Genomic DNA, 13,269 nt, shown 5'->3' with positions numbered 1-13,269 from the left:
TCAGATTGGCGGGTCACAATCTGGTGTGGCATGGCGAGAACGTGCGTTTTGTCACGTTTCACCCCACCGAGTTCTGTGTTTCTGTGACTATTATAAACCTCAGTGAGCCCAATGAATACTAGAATTAGTCAGACCTAATAAGTTATTTTGCAATATTTTTTCGAATTATGATGAGTCATGTTTAAACTATGTTTTAACATAACAATGTGAAGTATGACGTTGATGATGCTGTTGCCAATTTCTCATAGCGAAAGATACATGGAGGTAAATTTTGATTAATTGGAACACATTTTATAATTGAGATGAGTGGGAAACATACTAAAAATGAATTAACCCTACATGTATGCTTATTATCTTGTTAGTGCATGGTGCTTTAACCATAAATGAGCAAATCTGGAAGTACAATGCTATTGTGTGTCCCCTTGGGTTTGAAAAATTCATCATGTAGTTCCATCCCATTTAAAAGGAGTGATAATCCCAACCGTCACCCTGCCCAACTGTACACACTCCTCCCTCGTAAACTTTAAATAAAGGGACTAAAATGTTTCTTATTCTATTAGCACATACATATGCAGTCACTCATTTACCCATGAAATTATATGTTCTAAAGCTGACCTTAGGGTAAAGTCACCCGAAAATAAAAAAAATATATGTAATTTACTCATCCTCATGTATGCATTCAATATTCAAAATATTTTGAAAAATGACTTAATTACTTTTGTTTTGGTCAGTACAGCTAAAGTCATTTGGGTCTGATGTTGTTATGGACCCCACTGACTTTCAGTGTATGACCAGGAGCAATTGAAACATTCTTAAAATATCTACAGCTAAAAAAGCAATCTATTTGGGGAGATCTGTGGTCACATTTATTTATGTGAACTGCATGGTCTAATAACCTGGAGATGAGATCATAGTTCATCTGTTTGTTCATTGAAAGCCAGTTCTGTGAATGATGTCTAACAATAAATGGACAAGAGAAAGACAACTTGAAATTATAACAGGTGCACAATATTAAGTTACAATAAAATACTCTCTTGTTTGGACAAAGCAAATTTACAGACACCAGAAAAAAAAACGAATTATTCCATAAATCGTATCTATTTTGAGTGCACAATGATGAAAGAGGTCATATGACACCTCTGACACTTTTGTCCTTATGAAACAAAAACTAGTCAGTTTGGAGATGTTAAGGCCGTAATGTTTAGTGTATTGAAACAAAGGAAGATACTGATGCTTGGTGTCTTTTTCAGAAAGATGGTATAGTCTCAAACACTTTTACTCTAAACAGACCAGATGTAAAGAAAAAATATATATCTCTAATAAACTTGAACGACCATGTATAGAAAAAATGTTTGTTATATAAATGCAACATGAACATTTCATTTTCATTATCAATTCAGATGTTACATGGGCATTCATCTTATTGCCTTCTTTCCCACAGTATATTAGACGTAAAAATCAGCATGATTATAAAATAGGGGTTTAGTTATAGTTTACAGATTATGTATTTTGCATTTGCATTATACAGTCATGGCCAAAAATATCAGCACCCTTTCAATTCTGTCAGAAAATGTAACCATACTCTTAGAAAACTGTTGAAGTTGCAAATGTTTTGGTACTCAAATGTTTATTTTTTTTGGTTTGCATTGGAACAACCCTTTGGAAGAAATAGCTCAAAGTTATTCCAGTCTTGCTTTTTTATGCAGTGGTGTCTTCCTGGGTCTCCTACCATAGTGTCCCTTTTCATTCAGATGCCGATGGATAGTGCGAGCTGACACTGTTGTACCCTATGTCTGCAGATCAGCTTGAATTAGCTTGGAAGTTAATCAGGGTTCTTTATCCACCATTCAAACAATCCTTTGTTGTAATATTTCATTAATATTTCATTAATTTCCATCCACGTCCAGGGAGGTTAGCTACAGTGCCATGGGTTGTAAACATCTTGAATATATTGCGCACAGTGGACACAGGAACATTAAGATCTTGTAGCCTTGAGATTGTCCATGTTTTTCTACAGTTTTTTTCTCTCAAATCCACAGACAACTCTTTAAACTTTTTTTTTTCTCCATGCTCAGTGTGACACAACACAAAGGTTGAGTCAACTTTTCTCCATTTTAACTGGTTGCAAGTGTGATTACTATATTGCCCACACCTGTTACTTGCCACAGGTGTGTCTAAATACAAATTACAGGAGCATCACATGCTTGAAAAGCAATTATTTCTTACAATTTTGACAAGGTGCCAATAATTTTGTCCAGTCCATTTTTGAGTTCTGTGTGAAATTTTATCAAGTTTGACTTTTCTTCTGTTTTTTTTTTCTTTTTTTTGTGTGTGTGTGTGTTGTTGCAGTGCAAACAAAAACATTAAGCATGTGAATACCAAAACATTTGCAATTGGAACAATTTTCTGACAGAGGTGTTGCATTTTCTGACAGAACTGCAAGGGTGCCGATATTTTTGGCCATGACTGTACGTATATATAAATCATAATCCAATTGGGTATTTAAAATAAAATAAAGCTATGCATAAAAGAATGTCAATGAAATTGCACTATAATCCTTTTTTCAAGACTAATCCTCTATAATCTAACAAACTTTTCACTCACCCATGGTCCTTTACACATCACTACACCCAGGCACCACTAGCACAGAACCAAACTATTTATACATACACCGATCAGGCATAACATTATGACCACTGATAAATAAAGTGAATAACAATGATTATCTCTTCATCACGGCACCTGTTAGTGGGTGGGATATATTAGGCAGGAAGTGAACATTTTTTCCTCAAAGTTGATGTGTCAGAAGCAGGAAAAATGGGCAAGTGTAAGGATTTGAGTGAGTTTTACAAGGGTCAAATTGTGATGGCTAGACGAATGGGTCAGAGCATCTCCAAAACTGCAGCTCTTGTGGGGTTTTCGGGGTCTGCAGTGGTCACTATCTATCAAAAGTGGTCCAAGGAAGGAACAATGGAAAAAAAGCGACAGGGTCATGGGCTGGCCCATGTGGGGCCGGCCGTGTGGTCTGATCCAACAGACGAGCTACTGTAGCTCAGATTGCTCAAGAAGTTAATGCTGGTTCTGATGGAAAGGTGTCAGAATACACAGTGCATCGCAGTTTGTTGCGTATGGGGCTGTATAGCAGCAGACCACTCAGGGTGCCCATGCTGACCCCTGTCCACTGCCAAAAGTGCCAACAGTGGGCATGTGAGCATCAGAACTGGACCAAGGAGCAACAAGAAGAAGAATGTGGCCTGGTCTGATGAATCACATTTTCTTTTACATCACTTGGATGGCCGGGTGCGTGTACGTCTCTTACCTGGGAAACACATGGCACTAGGATGCACTAGGATGAAGAAGGCAAGCCGGCGCAGGCAGTGTGATGCTTTGGGCAATGTTCTGCTGGGATACCTTGGGTCCTGGCCTCCATGTGGATGTTATTTTGACACATATCACCTACCTAAGTATTGTTGCAGACCATCTACACCAGGGATAGGCAACGTTGGTCCTAGAGTGCCGATATACTGCAGAGTTTAGTTCCAACCCTGGAAAAACCTTCACCTGCCTGTAGCCCTAGTGATCCTGAAGACCTTGATTAGCTTGTTCAGGTGTGATTAGGGTTGGAGCTAAACTCTGCAGAACATCGGCACTCCGGAACCAACGATGCCTATCCCTGATGTACACCCTTTCAAGGAAATGGTTTTCACTGGTGGTTGTGGCCTTTTTTTTAAGAGGAGGATGTGATCTGTGGTGTGTGATCTGTGTGACCCATACTTAGAATTTATGCTCTGTATTTCACCAAGTGCACACACACAGCAGTGAGAAGTGAATAAACATACACACACCCAGAGCAGTGGGCAGCCAAAGCTGCGGTGCCCAGTGAGCAGTTGGGGGTTCGGTGCCTTGCTTGAGGGTCTCACCTCAGTTGTGGTATTAAGGATGTAGAGAGTGCTGGACATTCACTCCCACCCACTATCCCTGTCGGACCGGAGACTCAAACCCACAACCTTTGGGTTATGTGTCTGACTCTCTAACCATTAGGCCATGACTGCCGCCAGCCTGCCTTTTTCAGCAGGATAATGCGCCTTGATAAGCAAAAATGGTTCAGGAATGGTTTGAGGAGCACAACAACAAGTTTAAGTTGTTGACTTGGCCTCCAAATTCCCTAGATCTCAATCCAATTGAACATCTGTGGGATGTGCTGAATAAACAAGTCCGATCCTGTAAGTTGTCCGATCACAACTTACAGGACTTATAGGATCTGCTGCTAACATCTTGGTGCCAGCACACCTACAGTGGTCTAGTGGAGCCCATGCCTCAACGAATCAGGGCTGTTTTGGCAGCAAAAAGGGAACCAACACAATATTAGGAAGGAGGTCATTATGTTATGCCTGATTGGTATATAGACCTAATATAATCTCTTGCTGTATGTTCAGCTCTTTGTAAAGAGCATTGTGATATTGGATGCAAACGTTATGTTGTCTGTAGAGTAGGGAAGCATACCTATTGACTTATGTAATGTCAAATGGCAAATTAATGTAAAAGTTTACTCACAATCCACCATTCAACAAAAGTCATCTTATAATCATGTCTTTGCCATTATGAAATTGTTAGATAAATAGCCCCACATAATCCAGCGTTGTTGTACAACAATTGTATGTGTACGACACATATTTAGATTCACTTCCACTTTTCTAAGTTCTCCAACAAATGTTGATGAGTAAATCGTGTTTACTGTAGTCCTCTTTCGCCTTTCCGAGAGCTTTTCAGTGGTTCTTCCTCCCCTTGACGAAACAGCCAAAACACTGTAAGAATATATAGGACAAAACATGCAATGAAGTCGTAATAATATGCTGCGACCAAAAACACCATCAACAAAAATGTGTATCCGATCACTCTTGACATGTTGTCATAGGACAGAAACTCTTTCCACCACAAGACATTGCGTCCAATGACATGTTCATTCCCATCCACTAGAGTCAGTGTAGCTCTTTCCAGCTCCATGTTGTACTCAATATTTGTTAAATTCTCTAGAGAACTATTAGGCTGGTCCTCGTCCATAGACTCTGAGATTGATGGCATAGCCAATGGCCTCCCTCTGCTCAAGGAGGGTCTTTTGCCGTAGCTTCCGCTCATTGAGTTTTCTCTGAATACTGACTGTTGTGAATTCCTCAGACTGGTCAAGTAAAGCTCCATCTCGTCATCTACCTGCGATTCTGTTGAGGTATTGTCTTCAACGTTTTCAAGACCTCTGTTCTGCTCGGAGTCCTTTTCCAGGCTTTCCATGTTTTCCAGCATATTGTTCATGTCATCGTTAGTATCTTCCTGATCACCTTTCACACTTTCACTGGACACATTGTCTTCTATATCAATAAATTCAATGAGGTTCCTATCATTCTCCATAGCTTGCATACTTCCAAGTTCAGATTCACTCTTTTGAGATGATTCTTTCCAAGATGTAGCAGTTTCCTCACAGATCTCTACTCCACAATTAATGTGCATGTCCTCTTTTTCTGAGTACTCACCAAGACTTTCTATTTCATTTAAGTCAATATGATGTGGTAATGATTTAAAAGTGCTGGTACTCATGATCTGCTTCTGTTCCTCTGTATCTTCAGAATCAAGAAAGGGCAGTTCATCTGCATCTGCTTGTTTCTTTTCTCTCTCAGTTTCCATTGCATCCAAGTCCTCTTCATCATCTATGTATTTCAACTCATCTTCAGTGCGATTTATTCCACCCATACCTTCATTTTTTTCTTCTGCACCTTGTTCTTCTGGTTGTTGGTCTTTCTTTTCTTTGTCTAGTGTAATTTGATTTCCATTTCCCTCTTCTTGCTCTTCCAGGTTTTCATCATCTTTTATTTTGTAAATTTCTTCTATCTCTTTAATCACTGATGCATTACATTCTCCATCAAAATTAATAATGCTGGAGCTCTCCGTCTCTGAAGGCTGTGTTGAAAAAACAATGAGCATTTGTTCCTTATTTTCATTTGTTTGAAAGCTCTCCAAAGCATTGCTCATATTTATCTGTGTGTTCTCCAAATCTGTATGTGATTCTGTTGGCATAGCTTCTATTGCTAAGTGAGAAAGTTCTTCAAGTTTTTCAATCCTCGATCTCATCTCACAGAAGCCAGGCTCTAATTTATCATCAAAGGAATCCAAGGTGATCCTTGTGGGGTCATCTGGAGATGGAGCCATTTGCACTGATATATTCACCTCTTTGCTGTGGATAATTGTAGGGTCCTCCTGGTTTTGTGACATTTCAGCTTTTATACACGAACTCTGATTATCCAAACCTGATGACGTTTTCAAAACTGCTGTGGGTGATGAAGGATGGATCTGTTCAGGTAGGCTTGTTTGATTTGTAGTGACTAAAAGTTCTGGTCCTTGTTGGGGAAATAAACATGGACTTTGGCAAGGATCATCCTGGATTGCATGTTCAGTCAAGGCTTGTGCGCACACTGTTGGATCTTCTCCTAGTGGAGGATCCGATTGCTCGGATGTAACTTTTGAAAGGTTTGTTTCAGTAAATTTGATGTCTCTTGGGTATTCTCTGATACCACCGGTATAATCATTTTGATTGTAAGAAGTTTCTTCATTTTCAACATGTTTACTCTGATTTGGCCCTGGAAAAGTTTTTTTGGTTGGGTTTACTGTAAGTTGTGAGTTTTCTTCTGTTGATTCTTTGAAGATGCCAACACTAATATCATCTACTCTCTGTTTTGTAGATATGCAAGACTCTGGCCAAATGTCTGTGGTCTCTGGGGCTGTGACCGCTATTCGACTCTCATCCTCTAGTTTCCTAAATGACCTATCTAATGGTTTGAGAAAGAAGTCTTTTCTCTCTATTTCCATGCTTTTAAAAACTTGATGATAAAGTGGGGCTACAACAGTCCCAAATGTGAAGCCATGAGAGGACATCTGAGGCTCTGAATTAGTTTTCAAACTCACATCCTCTTTTGGTTTGCCATCACTAATATTTGTGCCTTCATGCATCTTAATTCTTTGCTTAGCATCCTTCTCAAAGTCCTTCCATGCTTTTTCAACAATAGACAAGTCTGGATTTTGGCTTACAGGAACAGCCTGATTGATTGAAACTGTTTGGTCAGTAATGCGCTCAGTATGTTGGATGTCTTCCAAGACCTCAGAAGCCGAGCTTGCAGTTGATTCATCACAACCGATGGAGTCTTCCAGGGGGAAATTGGTGTTTGCTGTGGATAAATTAGTCTTGGAGTGGATTATGTTGTCGTCTTCATCTTGTGTTCGAGCTTGGCTGAAGATGTCAGTGAAGTCTCCACTATGCTCAGCAGATTTGAGAGACTCTGGTGAGGGTGATATTTGGTTACACGTTGGTGGTCGAGCAGTTTGTTGTGATAGGGGACTGCATGGTGTCTCCTCCAGCAATGATGCATGTTCCTGCATGCTGGTCTCTGTAACTTTACTCTCTTTGGTCTTGGTCCCTTGTTTCTTTTCTTCTTCCATTTTAGCAAAGTGCTCCTTAACTTTTGCTAATCGTGCAGCCTTTCTTTTGCTTCTTCGGCTGCGGTTTCTGCTTATTTCCTCCTGTTTACAAGAGACAGATGTGAAACATACAGAACGAAACACTATCTTCAAAAAATACAGTTAAAAGATTAATTTATCTTAAAGTGATAGTAATTTATCTTAAAGTGACCTGTAAGACCTTCGTTCATCTTTGGAACACAAATTAAGATATTTTAGACCCTCTATAGACAGCAAGGGTCCTACCATGGTCAAGGCACAGAAACACTGTAAGGACATCATTAAAATATTCCATGTGACACCACCGTAATTTTACAAATCTACGAGAATGCTTGCTCTCCACAAAGAAAACAAAAATAACAACTTTATTCCAAAATTTTTATTCTTTAATGATGTCCTTACTATCTTTCTGGACTTTGAACATGGTAGGATCCTTGCTGTCTATAGAGGGCCTGAGAGCTCTTAGATTTCATCAGAAATATCTTAATTTGTGTTCCGAAGATGCAACAAAAGTCTTACGGGTTTGGAATGACATGAGGGTTCATTTTTGGGTGAATTATCCCTTTAAGATCTTACTGAAATACCTTGTCAACATTTAAGATAGAATGACTAAAGACGTTGACTTGGGTTTACTTTTAACAACGTAACTTGATGTTCTCAGAGCGACCCTGAACAGCATGACCTATCAAGTGTCTTGTTTGGGACAGTACATACTGTAATGTTACGCTAACACTTGTCAAAGCCTAACATCAGTAATCACATGGCATTCAAAAAGAGCAGCCAGTGTCACAGCATGTTTTATAAAATTGTTTTCACTATATAATTTTATACTAAAATTTCATTAAAACACACAATTCATTTACAACTCACCACTAATTCCTTGCTTTCCTTTTCAAGTTTCTCAGAGTTTTCACTTAGAGATCCAGAATTCGGATTTATATCTGAGGAAACAAAACATATGTATTTATGAGACTTTTGTAGTATTTTCAAGTATAACTGTAAGTTATTTTTTAGAAGGTCAATTACCAGGAAATTCTTCATTATTTGCTGCTGAAACAGTCGAAGCAGAGACATTTGGGCTGGAAAATTATAAAATTGTAAAATTAAGAATCAGAGAAAAGGCACAATGTATATTGTTCCTTAATTGAGTTCCACTTTAGTATTGTAGTTTTTAAGCATATGTTAACTCTGGTATGTCACTTACTTAAAGAGCAGGTCATATGGGTTTTTGAAAAATATATTTTTTCGTAGCTGTTCTCCAGTGTAAACAGTCTGCAATGCTGTTAATCAAAAATGCATGATAAATAAAGACATTGTCTCTCAAATGATTGAATGGACTCAGAAACACCTTAACGTATTTTCAGATATTCTGCCTGTTTCAATATACATTACTATGTAACATATTAGCATAATCCCCACCTGCCCACAAAATACGAACTCTGACCTGCCCACAAACACTTCTGCTAGTTAATGTGTTTACATTATGTTGAGAAGACACTGTTCCATGAAACCATAGCAATTCAAACCTTTTGTTGTGTGCTAATCGTTATGGCGAGTTTAACGCAGGATTCGATAAATGCTTGTCCATGAAAGATAAGTCCGTACCATCTTTATTTGGACCAATAAGTGTCTCCGAACCACAATCTGTAAGTTTGATTAATACATGTGTACATTTTCAATTGAATGTTGAGGTTTTTGTGCTAATATGTGATGTGTACCTAGTGCCGTTTTAGGTTTCTCTTTAAACCATGATATTACTGTCCTACTGAAATAGTTCTGATAATTTGCTGTTGAAGGATCGAACGATCCTCAAATGCAAACTGTGTGTGTTTTGCCTCGAGAGCAACCATACATTTGACTTGTGTTTTGCTTTCTTTGTATATATTCTTCATTTATTAATTTATAATCATTAATCATTTAATCATTTTATTATTCAATTTAATCATATAATCATTTATAATAATCATTATAGTCATTTATATATCCATTTCATTGATCCATTAATTGATCTGTCATTTATATTATATTATTGTTGTTTAGTCTTATGACTGTGTGGTTTCAAGGACTGTTTGTCTTCATGAATAAGAGATACAGGGGAATGTTTATAGAAACTCAAGGTTTATGGGATGTTGTTGTGAATCAGTTTGGTATAACAATACCTGTTGGATTTGTGTTCTTCAGACAAAGTCTGAGCATTGAGACATACGCAACTAAGACTATTCAATAAACTCTGCTCCTTTTTACCTTTGTCTCCTGTCTCTGCTCTTTCACTGGCTTTTTCCTCAGTCAACTTCTTGGCTGACAGAAGACTGTTAATAGTGTTTTTGGGTATTTTGGGTACCAGACAAGACCTCCTGTTAACAGGGTTTGCGTATTAGAATACTCTGCTGATGAGATGTTTTGTTACCAGACGAACTGATATTTTCTGATGGGATCTGGCGTCCGGGGCTGGATCTTAATTGTCTAGGCATGGAGACAGCGATCTAAAACTGAACCCACTATTTCCTAAGAATGTGACGATTAATGTAGACACTCATTGTTCTAATTACTCCGTTTAATAATAAAAAATATAGACATATTTTGGTTTACAGACTGCATTGTTTCATCAGTTAGTCATGTTAGCACTTTTGACTAACATATCCATCATTATTGTTTTGTGAAGTGTTTCATTTCCGTCACGCTTTGTATATGGAAAGACCAATCACAACAGACTTAGCCAGCTGACCAATCAGAGCAGAGTATGGTTATGAAAGGGAGGGGTTTACAAAACTTAAAGGAAAAGTTGACTTCCAGAACAAAATTTTACAGATAATTTACTCACCCCCTTGTCATCCAAGATATTAATGTCTTTCTTTCTTCAGTCGATAAGAAATTATGTTTCTTGAGGAACACTTTCTAGAATTTCCATACAGTGGTCTTCAATGGTGCCCCCAAGTTTGTACTTCCAAATTGCAGTTTAAATGCAGCTTCAAATGGGTCTTATCTAGCGAAACGATCGGTCATTTTCGAAACAAATTGACAATTTATATATTTTTTAACCTCAAATGCTCGTCTTGTCTCGTCTCTGCGATGTGCATATGTAGTCTATGTAATCCGGGTCAATACAGTTAGGGTATTTCGAAACACTCTCTGACTTACTTATTCAGCGTCAAAATCGTCCTACATCACTGTTTTACCTTTTTTTGTAAATGCCATTTGATGTTGTTTGCATGTTCACTTTGTAAACATGGGGTCAGTACTTCTGCATGTAAGATGACTTTGAAGTTGGGGAAGAAAACAAGATGGAAGTTTTTCGACATACCCTAACTGTATTGACCGTATTGAACTGGAAAAAACAGAGTTCATGCAGACTTAGATAAGACGAGTGTCTGAGGTTAAAAAGTATATAAATTGTTAATTTGTTTCGAAAATGATCGTTTTGGTAGATAAGACCCTTCTTCCTCGGCTGGGATTGTTTAGAGCCATTTGAAGCTGTATTAAAACTGCAATTTGGAAGTTCAAACTTGGGGGCACCATTGAAGTCCATTATATGGAGATAATCCTTGAAATGTTTTCCTCAAGAAACATAATTTCTTATTGACTGAAGAAAGAAAGACATCAACATCTTGGATGACAAAGGGGTGAGTAAATTATCTGAAAATTTTTGTTCTGAAAGTCAACTTCTCCTTTTAAGCTCAGAACTGCTTTGAACAAATCATTTTAAAATCATTGAAAAAATAAGTCTAATATTAAATGTATATTTTCAGAAAATTACAATATTTTCTGACCTTACATGCCTTTAAACCTGTTGTAGGGGAGTTCAACACAATATTAGGACACTTTAAAATACCATATGACCTGCTCTTTAAATTTAAAAACTGATAATTGATCATTTCTATAAAAAGACCATTTTAGAAATATTTCTCTTGACATTCATTACCAACTATGCAATAGATGTGTTGGTGACCTCTCACCTGGTTGTTTTCAGACAGCTTTTTCTTCTGTTTTCATTCTCATTTTGGGGTTTCTCCTTTATTTTTTCACAACAAACCAAAGAGTAGTTCTTTCCACTGTTGTTTGCCCAAAAAGCACCTAAAGATGTTTCATATCGCAAACAGAAGTCAACCCTAGCGCCCTCTTCACCAAATGGGGGTACTAGTGTGAGTTTGAAGGAGAAACCATCCGTCGCACCATTGTTTGACCCAGGTACGTATTCTGCCAACAGATCAAAGTGGCTTTTCCATGAATCTAAAGAGGTACGTACATAGACCATCTTATCAAAACAAATATTCATTACACGAATGATTCCTCTTAGGGTTGTGGTCCCAGAAAGCAACTCCAAACTCTCCAGTTCTAGCTTCTGCTCGTGAACACGCAAGGCTAGCTCCTCAGCGGTCTGTGGAAGAGTGAAGAGAGGAACCATGTAATACTCCTTATCTTCATTCAAGTCACTTTCGAGAGGGCCTGATGGGTCAGTAACTCCCCAAGTGTCAAACTGTTTCACTGAGACCAGGCTTAAACCGAAGGCGTCAGCAAAGGACACTCTCCGACTGCTGGAAGGGGGAGGCAGGGAGTCATCGGAAGACGCTGAACTCCGTCGTCTTGGTATGGGTGAAGATTTAGGCTTGATTCCTTCTAGACCCAGTGACTCGTCATCCTCATCCCAGGGGAAGGATGCCGGCAAGCTCAATAGGTTGGAGCTGGCCCCAGTGGGGCTGCCCAGCGCTCCCACAGACTCCATCAGGCAGTGTGGCACAGAGTGAGAGGAACTCAGCCGGTCAGCCAGCAGCTGACGTGCTGTGACTTAACTTATGGAATCAAGTTACATTTGACATTGTAGGGAAAAGCCAAGTCTATATTTAGGGCAGAAACAACTTGAGCTATGCAGTCAGAGCTCAGGTGGCCCATGAAAAATATGTTAGACAGACGCTTCAGACAACATAACACTGTCATGCATACACAGACACAGCAAATATATGTGTCAGTGTATTTAAGCAGGTGACTAAATTGATAGTTCACAAAAAAATTTAAATCCTGTGATCACCTACTGACCAACTCTAAACTGTTTTCTCTGTAACAGAAGATATTTGACTGTGGGGCTTTTTCCCCAAACAATGGGAGTCAGCCAAAATGGTTTGGACTGTCTATAAATGACCACCTTTTGTGTTCCATAGAAGAAATAAATTCATACTTGTCTGAAAGGAGATGAGGGTAAGTAAATGATGACAGATTTTAATTTGAGGTGAACAGTCTCAAATTGTTCACCTCAACCAAAGAAGAATGTGGTGGTACAAGGCTAAATAGTTTACTTCCAAAATAAACATTTCTTGATCATTTATTCATCCCCATGTCATCCCCATGTCTTTCTTTCTTCAGTCGCAAAGAAATTAAGGTTTTTGAGGAAAACATTTCAGGATTGTTCTCCATATAATGGACTTCTATGGTTCCCAACACTAACAACTTCCAAACTGCAGTTTCAGTGCAGCTTCAGGGGCTCTACACAATTCCAGCTAAAGAATACGGGTCTTATCTAACGAAACAATTGGTTATTTTCTTAAAAAACTGGAATTTACAGTTGGGGTCAAAAGTTTACAAACACTTTGTAGAATCTGCAAAATGTTCATTATTTTACCAAAATAAGAGGCATCATACAAAATGCATGCTATTTTTTTATTTAGTACTGACCTGAATAAGATATTTCACATAAAAGATGTTTACAAATTGTCTATAAGAGAAAAAAAATAAGTTTATAAGAGCCCATTCAAAAGTTTACATATGCTTGATTCTTAA

General features: G+C 38.3%; 1 protein-coding gene across 1 annotated transcript; it reads right to left on the bottom strand.

The window, feature by feature from the left end:
- Nucleotides 1-1,467: 1,467 nt before the first annotated feature.
- Nucleotides 1,468-12,240, bottom strand: ppp1r3ab (protein phosphatase 1, regulatory subunit 3Ab). The gene is made up of 4 exons (XM_051100219.1): nt 11,454-12,240; nt 8,527-8,579; nt 8,371-8,441; nt 1,468-7,563 (listed from the first exon to the last, which is right to left on the bottom strand). Exons 1-4 carry the CDS (start codon nt 12,218-12,220, stop codon nt 4,732-4,734), a joined length of 3,723 nt encoding a protein of 1,240 aa, XP_050956176.1. The 5' UTR covers nt 12,221-12,240; the 3' UTR covers nt 1,468-4,731.
- Between the last annotated feature and the right edge of the window lie 1,029 nt (nt 12,241-13,269).

This window comes from Labeo rohita, chromosome 25 (assembly GCF_022985175.1).
Source record: "Labeo rohita strain BAU-BD-2019 chromosome 25, IGBB_LRoh.1.0, whole genome shotgun sequence".
Lineage (NCBI taxonomy): Eukaryota > Metazoa > Chordata > Actinopteri > Cypriniformes > Cyprinidae > Labeo > Labeo rohita.
This window is presented reverse-complemented; position numbering and strand designations above follow the sequence as displayed.